The sequence below is a fragment of the Polypterus senegalus genome, chromosome 6, assembly GCF_016835505.1.
Source record: "Polypterus senegalus isolate Bchr_013 chromosome 6, ASM1683550v1, whole genome shotgun sequence".
NCBI lineage: Eukaryota > Metazoa > Chordata > Cladistia > Polypteriformes > Polypteridae > Polypterus > Polypterus senegalus.
In genome coordinates, this window is record NC_053159.1 from 20,827,501 (window position 1) to 20,843,252 (window position 15,752).

Below are 15,752 nucleotides of genomic sequence, written 5' to 3' on the forward strand. Positions count from 1 at the left end.
CAGCTGTTTCAAATAACATTTTTAAAATCGTAAAATTAAGTGACAAAAACAGCTGTACTGAAGCAAACTACAAGTTTGCTGCCTTACTCAGAATATAGCTCACACTGCTTTACAAGATGTCAAAACTTAGTTAATAGAAAAGAAAAACAACTTAAATTGGGCAAGAATAATGAATATGTAATAAAGTAAATCAATATGAGCTTACATTACACAGATAAATTATATAATAATAAAACTTCAAAAATATATTTTTTGCATTTAACTGTAATTAAATGCATTGTACTTCTACATAGGGTTGAAAGGAACAAAGATGCATATTGTATTTGACTTACTGTCTTGGGATTTCTACTGCCAGTTATGAGCAGAACAGCCACCTGAGAAATTCAACTTTTTTTTAAACCGACTATGTACCTTCCTTTTGTTACTAAAAGCTGCTGTTCAGTAAGGACATTCCCTCCTAGTTCAGCTTATCCTGTACTATGTTATATCTGTTTGTGGTCCTTTCTTCCTGTGTTAACACAAATTTTAAAATGTCTGATGCTAGCATTGCCACGTCTGTTTATGACATGTGATTGTGTTTTTAATGCTGCCATATTGACAATGCTGCTTTTTTTTCCTTTCTTTTTAGCCCTGGAGCTGCTGAAGAATGCAATTGCCAAGGCTGGATACTCAGACCAAATAGTGATTGGAATGGATGTTGCTGCTTCTGAATTTTACAAACAAGGCAAATATGACTTGGACTTCAAATCACCTGACAATCCCAGCCGATACATCAGCCCAGACCAGTTGGCTGACATCTATATGGAATTTGTCAAGAACTACCCAGGTAACGTGGAATGAAATCTAAATTCAATTTCCTAACTTCAGCTATACATCATCATTTTGGAATTGTAAGAGTGGAACCTAAGAAATCTGACAAACTTAAGGAGACCATTCGTTTCATCAAGCTCATTTGTTTAGTTTAATTGTCCCAGTATCTCATCCTCTTAAAGGTCGTTCAGGTTTCTGCTTCAACTATATGTCTCTGTAGTTTGTTCCAGATTACCAAAGCTATTTATGTAAAGAAGTGATTTAGTCTTAAATATACTACCTCTTACATGATACACATGATTCACCCTTAAACTAAAAAACTTCTGCTGGATCTACCGTACTTTATCACTGCCTTTATGAATTTTGAATTCCTGGATTAGGTCTCCACGAAAGTTTGTGTGCTTAGGATTGTGCAAAATTCACAATTGGTATGCCAGTTTGAAAAGATAAGTTTTGAGGTACAGAAAGTCGAGCTGCAGATGAGGATCTGAGTGAGCGAGACGAGTGTCAGACTGAAGGAGATCTGTGAGGCTGTGGAGAGCTTTAAATGTTCAGAACGGTATTTAGTATTGTATTCTAGTAATATAGTTAACAGGGAGCCAGTGAAGTTGAGAGAGAATCAGTGTGACATGTTCAGCGGATTTAGAACAGCAGGTTATTATCCTGGCAGCAGAATTTTGAAGAAGTTGTAAGCGATGTATACGTTTTTGTGGGATGCCAGATAGAATAGCATTACAGTAATCTATACGTGAGGTGACTCGGGCATTAACCGATACTTTAGTACTGTGTTACTTAAGAACAGAACGAAGTCTAGAAATGTTTCGGAGATGGAAGAAGGCAGTCCAAGAAACATTACCTATATGTGAATAAAAAGAGAGAGTACTGTCAAGAATGACGCCCAGGCTCTTCACCTGGCTAGAGATCCATCCATCCATTATCCAACCCACTATATCCCAACTACAGGGTCACGGGGGTCTGCTGGAGCCAATCTCAGCCAACACAGGGTGCAAGGCAGGACCCGGGAAGCGAACCCGGGTCCCCTAACTGCAAGGCAGCATCGCTACCCACTGCACCACCGTGCTGCCCCCCTGGGTAGAGATGTTTGTGTTAATATTAATTAAAATAGTAGACTGTTTAAACTTAGCAAGTGTGGATTTAGGACCGAGGAGGAGCACCTCAGTTTTATTGCTGTTTAGTTGGAGGCAATTGTGAGTCATCCATGTCTTTATGTCTTGGAGACATGCCATAAGAGTATCTGGAGGGAAAAAAGAAGTGGATTTAGTGGATAGATATAGCTGTGTGTCTTCAGCCTAACAATGAAATTTAATACCATGGTGCCGGAAGATATTATCTATTGGGAAGATATAAATGAGAAAAAGAAGTGGCCCCAAAACAGAACCCTGCAGGACTCCCTGAGTAACGACTGCATTCTCAGATTTAAAGCCCTTAATTTGAACAAATTGCCTCCTATCAGTGCAGTTGGCAGAAAACCATTGGAGGACAAGGCCACAGACTCCAAGACTAGTTAGTAATTTCAAAAGTATCTGATGGGATATGGTCTCAAATGCGGAGCTGAGGTCAAGAAGCACAAGAATTGATAAAAGTCCCATATCAGCTGCCTGGCAAAGATAATTTGTGAGGGTTGTTGTTGGTACCGGAATCCATGTCATTAAAATAAATTAGAAAAAAGTAACAGTCCAAGAACAGACACCTGAGGGTCTCCACTGATGACTTCACTCCATGTGGAGTATTCTCCTGTCATATGTGTTCTTTGTCTCCTGCCAGTTAGCCAATTTGAGGTCCAGTTGTGTAGGTTACCTCTGATGCCTACAGGTTCTAGTTTCATAATGGTGTGGGACTTTATGAAAGGTTTTTTTTAAGTCTTAAGTAATTTATGTTAAATAATTAATACGGACTTTTAATAATCAATTTGTAATTTCATATCTCTTATGAAGATCTTGTGTTAGTGTTAATGTATGTCTTTACAATCACTAAGAACTATGGATGTTTAAACGATTAATGTCTGTGTTTAGAGTTTAGGTAACTAAAAATCAGCTCTACCCCTAATGCCTTGTGCATTTTTATTATGCTAAAGCCTTGGGTCCAGTCTCCATCAGTGTAATGGCAGGTGTGCATTGTATTTTATTTATTGTGTTTATTACCTTAGGGTCCAATCTTGTGACCAGCCATTGTCTGTGTGAAGTTTGCATTCTCCCTGTGTCCTGATCATTTTTTCACTGTCCCCCAACTCGGTTTCCTTCCCACATACTAAAAAATGATTGTGTTTGTTAAATCACAATTCTAAGATTGGACTATTATGTAAGTATGTGTGTGTGTGTGCACGTAGGCGCTGAAATGGACTGATGTTATTGTCTCTCTTGGGCCAAATGCTGCCAGAGTGGTTTTATTCAGGTATTCTTATTCAGGTAGATTTTACTTTATTTATCTCCCTCTAGTGCTTTTGCCTGAAAAAATACAGCAATATTGCACCTATCTTCTGATAGCCATCCATTATATCCTGCCACACCACCCAAGACGCAGTGCAACATACAGAATATTCAGACTGCTGGTTAGATGTTAACATTGCCATTACAGTAGAAGCAAAGAAGATCAATATTGTTGCAGCTCCTTTTTTTCGACATGCATATGGGAAAAACTATAGTTTTGTTCCTTTAAATAAATCAGAAAACTGAATAAAAAGTGTTTATTATGAATAATTCTGCCAGCAGCTTCTTTCATACTTTTGTGCAGAAACTCTTCTATGAAACGAGCCTTTAAAGAAATCAAAATTGTAGTAGAACTGACTGGCCTGGTTGATTAATTATTTTATAACATGTAAATGAATGGCTTCTCTGAAAATATTTACAATTGAAAGATAATTTTATATATATTTAAAAAAAACTTTGAATCGCACACCAACATTTTAAACCAATTATTTGATTAGTAGTATATTAATACATGACTTACTTAACTGACATGAACAACTTTCTATAGTATGCCATAGTCTAAAACAGGGGTGTCAAACTCCGGGCCTGGAGGGCCACAGTGGCTACAGGTCAGTCAGTCAGTCAGTCAGTCAGTCAGTATCCAACCCGCTATATCCTAACACATGGTCACAGGGTCTGCTGGAGCCAATCCCAGCCAACACAGGGCACAAGGCAGGAACAAATCCACTAGACATACACACACCCACACACTAGGGACAATTAAGAATCGTCAATGCACCTAACCTGCATGTCTTTGGACTTTGGACTGTGGGAGGAAACTGGAGTACCCGAAGGAAACCCACGCAGACACGGGGAAACATGCAAACTCCACGCAGGGAGGACCCGGGAAGAGAACCCAGGTCTCCTTGCTAAGAGGCAGCAGCGCTACTCACTGTGCCACCCTGTGGCTGCAGGTTTTCATTGTAACCCTTTTCCTAATCAGTGACCAGTTTCCACTGCCAATTAAATTTGTTTCCCTTCATTTTCGTAGCCCTGTTTTTAAGGATTCAGACCTCTGAATGTATTCCTTTCTTAATTAAATGACAGCCAAACAGAAATGAGACGTGAAACGAGCCAACAGAGGGCTTCAAACTCCAACCAATTTCACTCCAACCAGTTTCTTAATGAAAGCCGATTCTTGCTGTTAATTAAACTTGTTCTTTAATTCCACGGTTTGTTTCTGTTCTCATTTTGCTACAGCGGACTTTTACAAAACTGTTGATTTTTCTGTTTTTTCTAAGAACATCGTCAAAATGTTTTGGTGACCTGAGAGATCAGCCTTACTGAGACCTTCACCTTTCATTATTTTCAGATATTGTGTGATGGGCACAGGTGAGCTGCTCATGTGGCGGCTTGTTTTGTGTCTCATTATTGTTTGGCTGCTAATTAAGGAAAAAGAAAATACTAAGGGGCCTGAGTCAAGTTAATTAAAATGAGTGCTAAAGAAATTAATTAGCAGCAAAAACTGGTCAATAATTAAGATGGTTAGAATGAAAACCTGCGGCCCACCAGGACTGGAGTTCGACACCCGTGGTCTAAAAGATTATGCAAGAAAAGTGACAGACTGCTCTTTCAAACAGGTTTTCAACACTTCACAGTATATGAGGGAAACCGAGACTAGAAACATGGATGAGAGTGACTGTGGACTGGCTTTACACACGATGCCAGCATTTACTACTTTTTATACTCTGTAACACATTAGAAGCTAAGGTCCGAGTTCCAACAATTGAAGTTTCACTTATGGGTCATTCCAGTCTATGACTGTGTTGTGATTTACTACTCTGAAGGACAGTATAGCTGTTGGCTAGTGGTCTCAATTCTGAGTGATCATTTAAATTTTAGTGCCGTGCCGTGCCCTAAAGGGCTGCATTTTATTTCTGAACATTTTGTGAAGAGACTGTTTTCACTAATCATTTAGACTTGTCATTTTTTGGATATGTCTTAATTGTGTGCTTTAATTAGCTGCCACATGAGATGCAGAAAATGCCCAACTCTGGTAGTTACCTACTCGCTAATTAGTTACTTAGACTTAATGACATTCTTAGACTGACTTAATCCAATTATTAATATGTGTTAGCAAAATAATCATTGCATGTCAAAATTTATGTAGTAAAATTGAGAAAGCTATGAGGGTTTTCCCACCTACTTTCAAGAAAAATGAATCCTGAGAGTTACCATTTGAGGTCCAAAACCGGTCATTATTTACCAAATAGTCCTCATTCAGATTGTAGAAATTTCTTTTAGTTGTGCATAGCATGACTTCTACTTCAGTTCCTTTTTTGTTGATTTTCCTTTTTTTTTTCCTTTTTCTGTTTAGTTGTTTCCATTGAGGATCCATTTGACCAAGATGACTGGGAAGCCTGGACAAAGTTCACAGCCAAAGCAGGAATTCAAGTAGTTGGAGATGATCTCACAGTGACAAACCCCAAACGTATTGTCAAAGCCGTGAGTGAGAAATCCTGCAACTGCCTGCTGCTTAAAGTCAATCAAATTGGCTCCGTCACTGAGTCACTGCAGGCGTAAGTAATCTCATGTTACAAGTCAGTCTTGTCTGATTTGCTTTGTTTGACATAAAACTTGTGACGTGAAGAAACACAATACGTCTTTTTAACATTATATTATGTTATATTCTGGCTGGTCAGGATTTTAGAGACAAAAGTACTAGTAGACAGATTTTAACAGTTCTGAATAAAGGTTACACCCACCTGGAAAAGCTATTTAAGATTTTTTTTTTCCACTAGTCTAAAGCTGATGTCGCATTACATGACCTCTGGTCAATGGGTATGTGAGGCTAGCCGACCACAGTTGCTAATCTTGTCACTGGACCACGTCATTTTATACAATTTAGTGACTAAATGCTGACCTTTAGGCACAGTCATGCTCGGCTCACCTTTTTCTGGGACCGTGAATAACGTGCTGCTTGATACAGCTGTTACTGTACAAAGGATTAACAGGAATGGCAAGTTCAGCAACAATCACAGCCCTTTTTTTTTTTTTCTTTTTCTATTTTGTTGCACAAGACATCAGACAGGAGAGCTTCCCTTCTGTTTGTGAGGTTCAAAACACCCAAATTCTTTATCTCTGCACTCTATGCATTCTACTTCTAGGTGAGCATTCATTGGTTGTCAGTTCTCATGCACACAAAACCCACTCCTAAGGCTAATGACAAAATCACGCTAGTTTGGTTGTGTCGAGGTGAGTCGCAGACTAGCTTGAGTGAGTCTCTGGGCACGTCATATTACACAACTGACGCCAGCTGTTGGTTATGTAATTAAAAGGCTATGACTGAAAATAACTGGAAAAGTTGGCATATGTGACTTGCCCTTTTGTTGTTAACACAAATTAAACTTGAGGCACAGAAGGATAGTTACCAACAGAGAAACCTTTGTGCTTTTTAAATATGTTATGCTTTTACAAATGTCATTTTATTTATATATATATATATATATATATATATATATATATATATATATATATATATATATTGTAATCTGGACGCTATATAGCGCCTGACCCGGCACAGACTGACTCTGAGGCACATACAAAATAAACAAAGAGTTTTATTTTTCTTCAGGCGTGGGGCACAGCCCAACACAGTCCCAAAACAAAGCAACAAACCCACAACACCGCTCCTTTACCACCACTCCTCCTCAAGCTTAGTCCTCCTCCTCCCGACTCTGGCTCTTGAGTGGTGGTGGCTGGCCCCTTTTATAGCCCACCCGGAAGCGTTCAAGGTGCTTGACCATCTGGTCCTAATTGCACTTCTGGGTGGGGCTGAAGACTCGTCCAGCCAGGCTTTTGACTGCATGCAGCACCCCCTAGCGGCCATCCCATCTCCAAAACTGCATCTCCCATGGAACCAGGCGGGAGGCTGGGGAATCATAGCCGGCCCGGTAGAGGTATTGAGCTGTCCATGGTTGCTTCCCCGGAACATAGGCAGCAGGGGCATCCCGGCCGGGCATGGGACCCAGCCGTCCACTAGCCAACCCGCGGCGTACCATACGCCACATAATCAGGCCGTTTTTTTAATGATTTTTAAGCGCAGGGAGAAAATTAACATTTGAAAAATCGGTAATGTAATAAATCCGCAAGAAAAGCAACACTGTAACAATGCACGGAACGAACCAACACACAATCGTCCGTGACTGAAAACTGGCGGACCGCCATCGCTCATGTGCCCACCTCCAACTCGTCACTTGAGTTGTTGTCGTCTTTGCACAGTCCAGATGCACCTGTGACTCACGTAGACTTTCCGTGTTCCTGCAGGAGCATCTAAGAAAACGCACGTTTGTCGCGGATGCGAATTGCTGTATGTAACGTGTAAAACAGTTTGCTATGGTGCATGCGGTCGTGCGTCGTAACCGAAAACTCGTTTTTTAAAGACTGCTTACTTCATTGTGTTTTAACCTCAGTTTTAAAGGATTGTTTTAAGGATCCCATGGGATACCCCTCGCAAAACGTTTTACACGCTGCATATGGCGATTCACCTCCGGCGTGGCTCCTTCCTGCATGCGCCGTAGGTGTCTTTCTTGTTGGCGGCTTAGTGAATCTGCGCCCCTTCCAGCGTGCTTTCCATGGGTGTCTTGCCTTAGTGAATTATATATATACAGTATAGTATGTATGTATGTTTGTATATATATTTTTATATATTTAAAAGTGAGTAGTATTTATATAAATGTAAGCAATGCAATACAAGGATGTTTCCACTGTTTTCTAGATGTAAACTGGCACAGTCCAATGGCTGGGGAGTCATGGTTAGCCACCGTTCTGGAGAGACTGAAGACACCTTTATTGCCGATTTGGTAGTTGGGTTGTGCACTGGACAGGTATGAATCTGTGTGTGTTTGCGTGTGTGTTACTTCAGGGGAAAAAGAAAAGCATCTTCAAAAATGAGTTTTATGTGAGATTGTGGGATTGCGTCCTGGTTCCTCACTGCATGGAGAGCGCTTTGAGTGAGAGTGAGAAAAGCACAATCTAAATGTAAAGGATTATTATTATTACTGTATGTCATATTGTAGTGTTCTGTGTAGTTGATATTATGTAATATATCTTAGAATGTACTTGCATGCTAACTTCATTAGTGGTGAAATGCTCATTACTTCAAATCTCAAGATGTATACAGTATAAGATGTGGAAATCTGCACACAAGCAACTTTTTTGGTGGCTTAAAGTAATAATTAAGACAAACAATATTAATCACAAATAAGAAGACTTGCTTTTATTATCCTCAGATTAAGACTGGTGCTCCTTGCCGATCTGAACGTTTGGCCAAGTATAACCAACTGCTGAGGTGAGCCCCACTTTAAATTTAAGGTTGTGTATAAGATGGATAGGAATGAGCCTGCAAATAAATACAATGAACTGGAGTTAAATTTCTTCTTAAACCCAAGATTGTAGATTGCGTCAGTCTAAAATATGAAATGGTGGAACTGTAGATGCAAGATCTCTAGATAAAGAATGATTACTTCTTGCTAAAGCACACGATACGGATTTATTGGGAAGAGAATAATAAATCGGTATTCTGTAACATGGAGACTTTAGGTCTGGCATATGCAAGTTTTTACATGTGGGCCCTCTTCTAAGTTTAAATTAAGAAAACATTTTTGCTAACGTATTAATATTTATTTAATTCCTATCTTCTAACAGGATTGAGGAAGAGCTTGGAGCTGGTGCTCGCTTTGCTGGAAGAAACTTCAGAAACCCCCTCACCAACTAAAGCCTGCTGTGTGCTTTCTCATATTTTACTTACCACCCCAACAGCAGAAGGGCAGCTGTATAAAGGACACCTGGTGGTCAAGAATCTTTTTTTTTTTTTTTTTTGACCACAGCAAACATCCCAAATTGTTTAAACCTGCTGCTTCTTAGAACTGCGGCTTAAAATGCAGTTGGTCTGTACTTTTGTGTATTTCGTATTGTGTGAGGGAGTGACCCTTGAGCTATTTGTGAGTACTGTGCGGTTCCATAGTCTATTTTAACAAAGTGAGAGCAGAGTCTATATGTACATCTTGGCATATGTCCGAGACTATAATTTTAGCAAAACTAAGAGTCTATATGTACCAAGTCTGAGAGACTAATGTTAATGTTTGTGTGGCAAATAAACTATTACTTGGCCCATGAAATGTCAGTAATTCATTTAGTGTACACCATATTTATCAATTTTATACATAACCTTCTCAAACCTGCTTATTTCAATTAAGGGTCACAGAGACCAAAGTCTATCTTGGCAGAGTAGGAAACAACCCTGAAGAGAGATGCCAGTGTACTGCAGGGCACACATCTACGCAGTCCCCACTTAGTCATTTGTTCTGGTGCCAGTTTAGAGTTGGCAGGTAAGCTGCATTTCTTTGAGATTCAGATGCATTGAAACGTGTTGTGTGTATGTGTGTGTGTATTCAGACAGTATTCAGACCCATTTATTTTCGGCATTGTAGATTTAACTTTAAATGGATAAATTTGCCAGTTTTGCTTATCAGTCTACACTTAATGATTCATAATGAGAAAGGAACATTTTTTTAGAAAGGTTTGCAAATTTATTGAAAATCAAAAACTGAAATCTTTTATTTATAGAAATATTCAGACTTTTAATTTAGTACTTTGTAGAAAACCCCTTGGCGGAACTTCATCTTTGAGTCTTTCAGCTTGCACATCTGGATTTGGGCAGTTGATCCCATTCTTCCTGGAAGATCCTCTGAAGTTTAGATTGGAAGGGAAGCAGCAAGCCATCTTCAGGTCTCCACAGATGTTCTATATGGTTTTCAGTTTGGACTTTGTCTGGGCCACTCAAAAAGAGTCAAAAACTTCTACTGAAGCCACTCTAGTGTTGTCCTGGCTGTATGGTTTGGGTCACTGTCGTGCTGAAAGGTGAACCATCGCCCTAGTCTGAGCTTGTGTGTAATCTGGAGCAGGCCCTCTTCAAGGACTTCACCGTATGTGGCTGCATTTATCCTTCCCTCGATTCCACCCATTCTCCTTGTCCCAGCAGCTGAGGAGCACCTCCATAGTATGATGTTACCACCCCACACTTCACTGTAGTGGTGATATTAGGCAGGTAATGAGCAGTGCCTGACCCTCAACACACACACAGTTCTCTCTAAAGAGTTCATCTTTACTTCAACAAACCAGAGAATTTTTGTTTCCTGTCGAGTACTTTAAACTGTCAAATCCATTTTTACTCAATAGTGGCTTTCATCTACAAGTAGCAACTCTACCATGAATGTCTGATTGGTGAAGTGCTGCTGAGTAGATCATCCTTCCAACAGGTTCTCCCATTTCAGCCAAGGACTTTTGAAGATTTTTTTTAAAGTGACCACTGGGTTCTTGGTCACCTCGCTGATGAATGCCCTTCTTGTCTGGTTACTTGGTTTGCCCAACTCTAGGAGGAGTCCTGGTGCTTACAAACTCCTTCCACTTCACAATTATTGAGGGTGCTGTTCTCCTGGGAAAACTTAAAGCTTTACAAATGGTTTGATCCCCTTGCCCAGATCTTTGCCTAACCACAATTTTATCACAGAGATCTACAGAGTGATCCTTGGACTTCATGGTTTGGCTTTTGTCCTGACTTGCAGTATGAATTGTGGGACCTTCTATATTCAGGTGTGTGCCTTTCTAAATGATTTCCAGTCAATTCAGTTTGCTACAGATGGACTCCATTCAAGTTCTAGAAAAACCTCAAGGAGAATTAAAGCAATATATACTGGTATATAAAAAAAAATCTTGGAAGGAGACAAGACGTGATTGTCTCAAAGACACTTTTATGTCCCACGAGACAAGTCTTCGTGCCAAGCGATGTGACCACGCCTGGGGCGGGAAGCCCCACAAGACAAGAGCTTATGCAAAGAGATTTGGAAAAGTCCTGCATGGTTATGTCAGACACATTTCTTGTAGAGAGAAAGAAATGATATTCACTCACGGGCAGTTATACGTTGCGTTGTCATGGTGTAATTCCAAACACGGAATCAAAATTCATTACAATATTGATGAAAAGTTAAAAGCGAAAAGAGATAGAATATATGAACATAGGTGATATGACAGAAGTGCGCTGCGTGAGATGCAAATCGCACAACAGGGCGGCAGCAGCAATCCAGCAGCTGATCGAGCAAATAGGAGGTAAAAAAAAAAACTGTCCCATTGTATAACCGTTTAAGAGGGGGTGTCAGAGGAGCGACCGCATCTCCTTGGGGTGCGTTCAGCCCCCCTCTTCACAACGTGAGCGGCAGAGACGCAAAGTGGTCGGCACAGGGGGGAGCGAAGTGAGCATATGAATACACTTGGCTTGAGTATTCCTAGTTTTCATCCTCTTTCTCTGTACGTTTAGCATTCGTTTGCTCAGAGGTTGATGCGTCTGCTGCTTCCTGGGCAGCTCTTCTTTTCTTCACCCTAGCGGCCCGCTTCTTCACTTCTTCCGTCGGCATCTTTTCGCATTAAAAGTGATTAAGTCAGTGTTTGTGTTGCAATTACTTAGTACGTTTTCTTTCGTTTTTCACTTAAACTGGCACTGAAGGCTTCAATCTGCCTCAAGAATGATTTAAGATATGAAGAGGAAGTGACGGCAAAGGTGGTAGAGAATGAGAACGGAGACCGTACGCATGCACCGCACGGCCGCACTGCTGATTGCTGCCGAGAGTTGATTCTACAATAAAATAAAAATAGAGTAATAAAAATTATTACCCCGAACGTGGACAGTAGACATCGCATAGAATATGTGTACCAAATTTCAGATCAATAGTTCAAACGGTTTGCGAGCTACGGGTGATTTAAAATCCTGGACAGACAAACGAACAGCCACGGTAGAGTATTGTATAAGAAGAGATATATATATCTGTGTGTGTATATATATATATATATATATATATATATATGGTGGTACAGATCTAATTATGCAATTTTCATTACATTATAACTTATTAAGTTTATTACATAGAAAATCACCCAAAAAAACAAAAAATCCCGGACCATCGAGAAGTGTGCGTACTGACGACATGAAGAATCGTCTTCGCACCGAACTGGAATCGTTCCCGCATACATCAAAGTCATCCAGGCGATCTGGATCTGCATAATTAGATCTGGACCACCCTGTATATAATTTAAATGTGTGTGTGTGTGTATAAAAACATGCACTCTGTATACTATAAATAGTACTGAGGTTAAAGTTAGGGTTAACTTACTTTTAGGAGTCTAAAACACAAAACTTGCCTACAGCGCCCATCAGTCATTGAGAGATGGTATTGCAACCCTAAACGCCAGTCAAACAGTTACACTGGCAGTGCCTTCATGTGTGTCCACGGTCAGTTACACCAACTTGCTTACTTGTACTTCGCCCGACTTCCATTTTTTCTTGAATGTGAAGTCTAAATATAGGAGAAGGTGCAGGAAAGACAGATCTGTTCTTAGGACCTTCAAGTTAATTAATCAGTGATAAAAGAGTTTTTAATTAACCATTCCTGAACACTGGGGGATTAGAGCTACTCGTTTTCTATCAGATCATTTAGCTTTGTGATTTACAGAACAAGACTCCACCCGTGAGAAAAATAAGACAGTTTAATCACATTGGGGGTTCCAGTTCTATACATTTCAATTAATTATTCAAACTGATTCTCAAAGGAACTGAAAAGGTTTCAAGAAAAAAAATTAATAAAATTAGAATTCTTTTGAAAGTGTCATTTAAAATAAAAAGGACTGCTTTTTGTAACTTAGCAGAATACACAACACATTTATTTAAGGAGGTTTTAAAACTGCCCTTACCCTTTAGTATGTTTTCTGCATCGTGTGCTGAGCTCCATGAAGACTGATGAGAGATCCTCTGGAGTGGTGATATGAAGATGGAGTGCAGTAGATAACGCAGGTGCCTCATGGGTCCAGCTGTCTGGTCACCCTTTCTCTATGGATTCTGTTTGTGCTGCCGATTTCAGCGTACATTTTCTATTGGTATTCCAGTTTCCTTACACATCCTAAAGACGTCTGGCTTAGGTTAATTGGTGGCTCTAAAGAGATGGTGAAGGAGTACAGGTTTCTGGCCTGTTTCCTGGATCGATCCTTGCCTTACAACCGTTGCTGCTGGGGTAGGTGCAGCTCCACATGAATGTGTTTTAGCCTAAGCCTGTAAAGTGAAATCCTTATGGACTTCATGTGTTTTACGTTTCAACCCAAGTTATTCACGGTGACTTAAAGGTAAGGATATTTTGTGCCTGCTTGTGGATACGTTTTACAGATGAAGATAAGCAGGTCAAGCTCAGCTGTAGTCAAAGGCAGCAACCGGACCAGCAGCCCTGGGTTTGACAAGTCCAGCACCTTGACCACAACCCCATAAATATATGAGGAATAATAACCACTCTCGCATTAGACACAAAGGCTGTCACACAATTCTAGTTTTTGATAGTTGTGTTACATTTTTGTGTTAACTTTATCTGACGCTTGCTTGTCGAAGTACTTGGTGTTGCCCAAGTATATTTGTACAAGTATACTGAGTTAAGGTAAGAAAGCAAATGCTTGTTTGTTTAAATGTAGACCCTTTTGTCATGAAATGAAAGCGTCACCTGTGTCATCAAGTCTACCTCTCCATCAATGTCTCTGCTCTCATGAGTCGAGAATTTGCTCTCTTTGTATCCATAGTTGCAGTAAGTCCTTGCTGAGTTGGAATGCTACTTCTTTGTATTTACTGGTTTATTGTGCTTTCACAAATATATGTTTAATCCCACATTAATACATGGGATAGCTTATTGAATAATTTAATTCACACACTGAAGAAAGCATCCACAGTAGTGGTATATATAGTGCCTTTTTATCTTTTTATCTATGTTTTTATCTACTAATAGACTTTCACTCATCAATGTTGAGATCAATGCCTTCTTTACTCTCATCAGCTGAGGTCACACCACATCTTCCTCTAATTTAACGCTGCCAAATTGTGATGAGCAGACACCTTCACAAATCATAAAGTGTTAATTATTAGCTGTCACTTCACACCAGCGTCCGCTCACTACATGTGAATTTAGCAAATAAATGATGTGGCTGAAAATGAGCTGTGTTGATACGGGCCTGTGATCGCACTACCGCTGCCATGACGTACTCAGACTTTGGAGGAGACCCTTAGGCCAGCAGCACCATAACTGACATTACATGGCAGCTAATTGGCTAAACTGAACACCTACTGCCACTGTCATCTTACGGAGCAAGCGTGCCCATCCATAGTGTGTGGTTAAATATAAGCATGTCAGAAACATGATAACATGACAAATCTTTTTTTTTATCAACTTTTACTTATAAAGATCATGTGTTTGCCCTTTTGTTACTAGCCAGGGTTTGACGGTATTTTCCCCTCTAGTTGCCATTTTGAGATTTTTTTTTTGGCACTCCAAGTACAACATTAAGTGTTATTTGTCAACAGCTCTGTTCAACAACGAAAAATCTATCTATCTATCTATCAATCTATCTATCTATCTATCTATCTATCTATCTATCTATCTATCTATCTATCTGTTATACAGTGCCTTTCATATCTATCTATCTATCTATCTATCTATCTATCTATCATATAGTGCCTTTCATATCTATCTATCTATCTATCTAATTATATGTAAGGTATGTAGATAGTTTAATATTCAATTAGGTACATTTTACTTGTAAGCAAAAGGATGAAAAATGAATAGAAATAATCTTTCCTTCATTTTTTGTTAAAATATAAAAACAGTATCCATACGCCTGCTGTGAGTCTTGACAGACTTTATAAATTACCGAAGAGATGTGTCTGGAAAATGCGGTGATCTCCCGAATGGTGGCAGTTTGAGGAGGTCTTCTTGACCCTCTCCGCCGACCCCCTCGCACGCACAGCTCTTCAGCAAGGAAGGCTGCAGTCACATCGATTACACCGAGGGTCTTAGCGTTGTAGTTTACTTATAAAACTGACGTTGTGATGACACTTGGTGAATGACGGCCATATTCCAGAATGGCTGATCAATATTCGATGCAGCTCGAATTGTTTTCATTTCAATATGCTATAGCACGACGGTCCATGTAATCAGCTTTTCATCGATCACGTATCGTGTATTAAATATGCTTATATCAAACTAGTATACTGAAATATTACGCTGCTCCGCTAGTAGCACAGTGTGACAATAAAACTGGATAGCATGAATGAACGTGAAAAAAAATATTCAAATCGATTTTGCCGAACAGCAGCAGTTAACTGTCTAAAGCAAGGCGTGTGAACGCGACCTCTCGTGGAGATTCATATCAACACACCGAACGCTGAGCTACGGTGGCTGAGTGAAGTCAAAAGGGCTCTGCGTCAACGCGCATGAAAACCAAACGAAAGTTTATTCTAACACAGACTCCAGCGAGATTAATTATTATTAGTAGTAGCAGTATTAATGTTATTATCATAAAATAGCCAGTCATGAAAATATACATTAAAGTGTATATACATTAATGTGTATGCGCCATGTGTTGGCTGGGATTTGC

At 39.8% G+C, this 15,752-nt stretch overlaps 1 protein-coding gene across 4 annotated transcripts in view; it reads left to right on the forward strand.

The window, feature by feature from the left end:
- Positions 1 to 9,415, forward strand: part of eno1a (enolase 1a, (alpha)) — a 28,785-nt gene extending 19,370 nt beyond the window's left edge. For 3 of the 4 annotated variants that reach the window (XM_039755533.1, XM_039755532.1, XM_039755534.1), the window contains exons 8-12: positions 629 to 826; positions 5,614 to 5,815; positions 8,014 to 8,122; positions 8,528 to 8,586; positions 8,943 to 9,415. In XM_039755533.1, the coding sequence (XP_039611467.1) occupies positions 629 to 826; positions 5,614 to 5,815; positions 8,014 to 8,122; positions 8,528 to 8,586; positions 8,943 to 9,012 (638 nt within the window). In that variant the 3' untranslated portion in view covers positions 9,013 to 9,415. Of the gene's footprint in view, positions 1 to 628; positions 827 to 5,613; positions 5,816 to 8,013; positions 8,129 to 8,527; positions 8,587 to 8,942 lie in introns of those variants that run through there. The other variant, XM_039755535.1, reaches the window with a different exon arrangement.
- Positions 9,416 to 15,752: the final 6,337 nt, after the last annotated feature.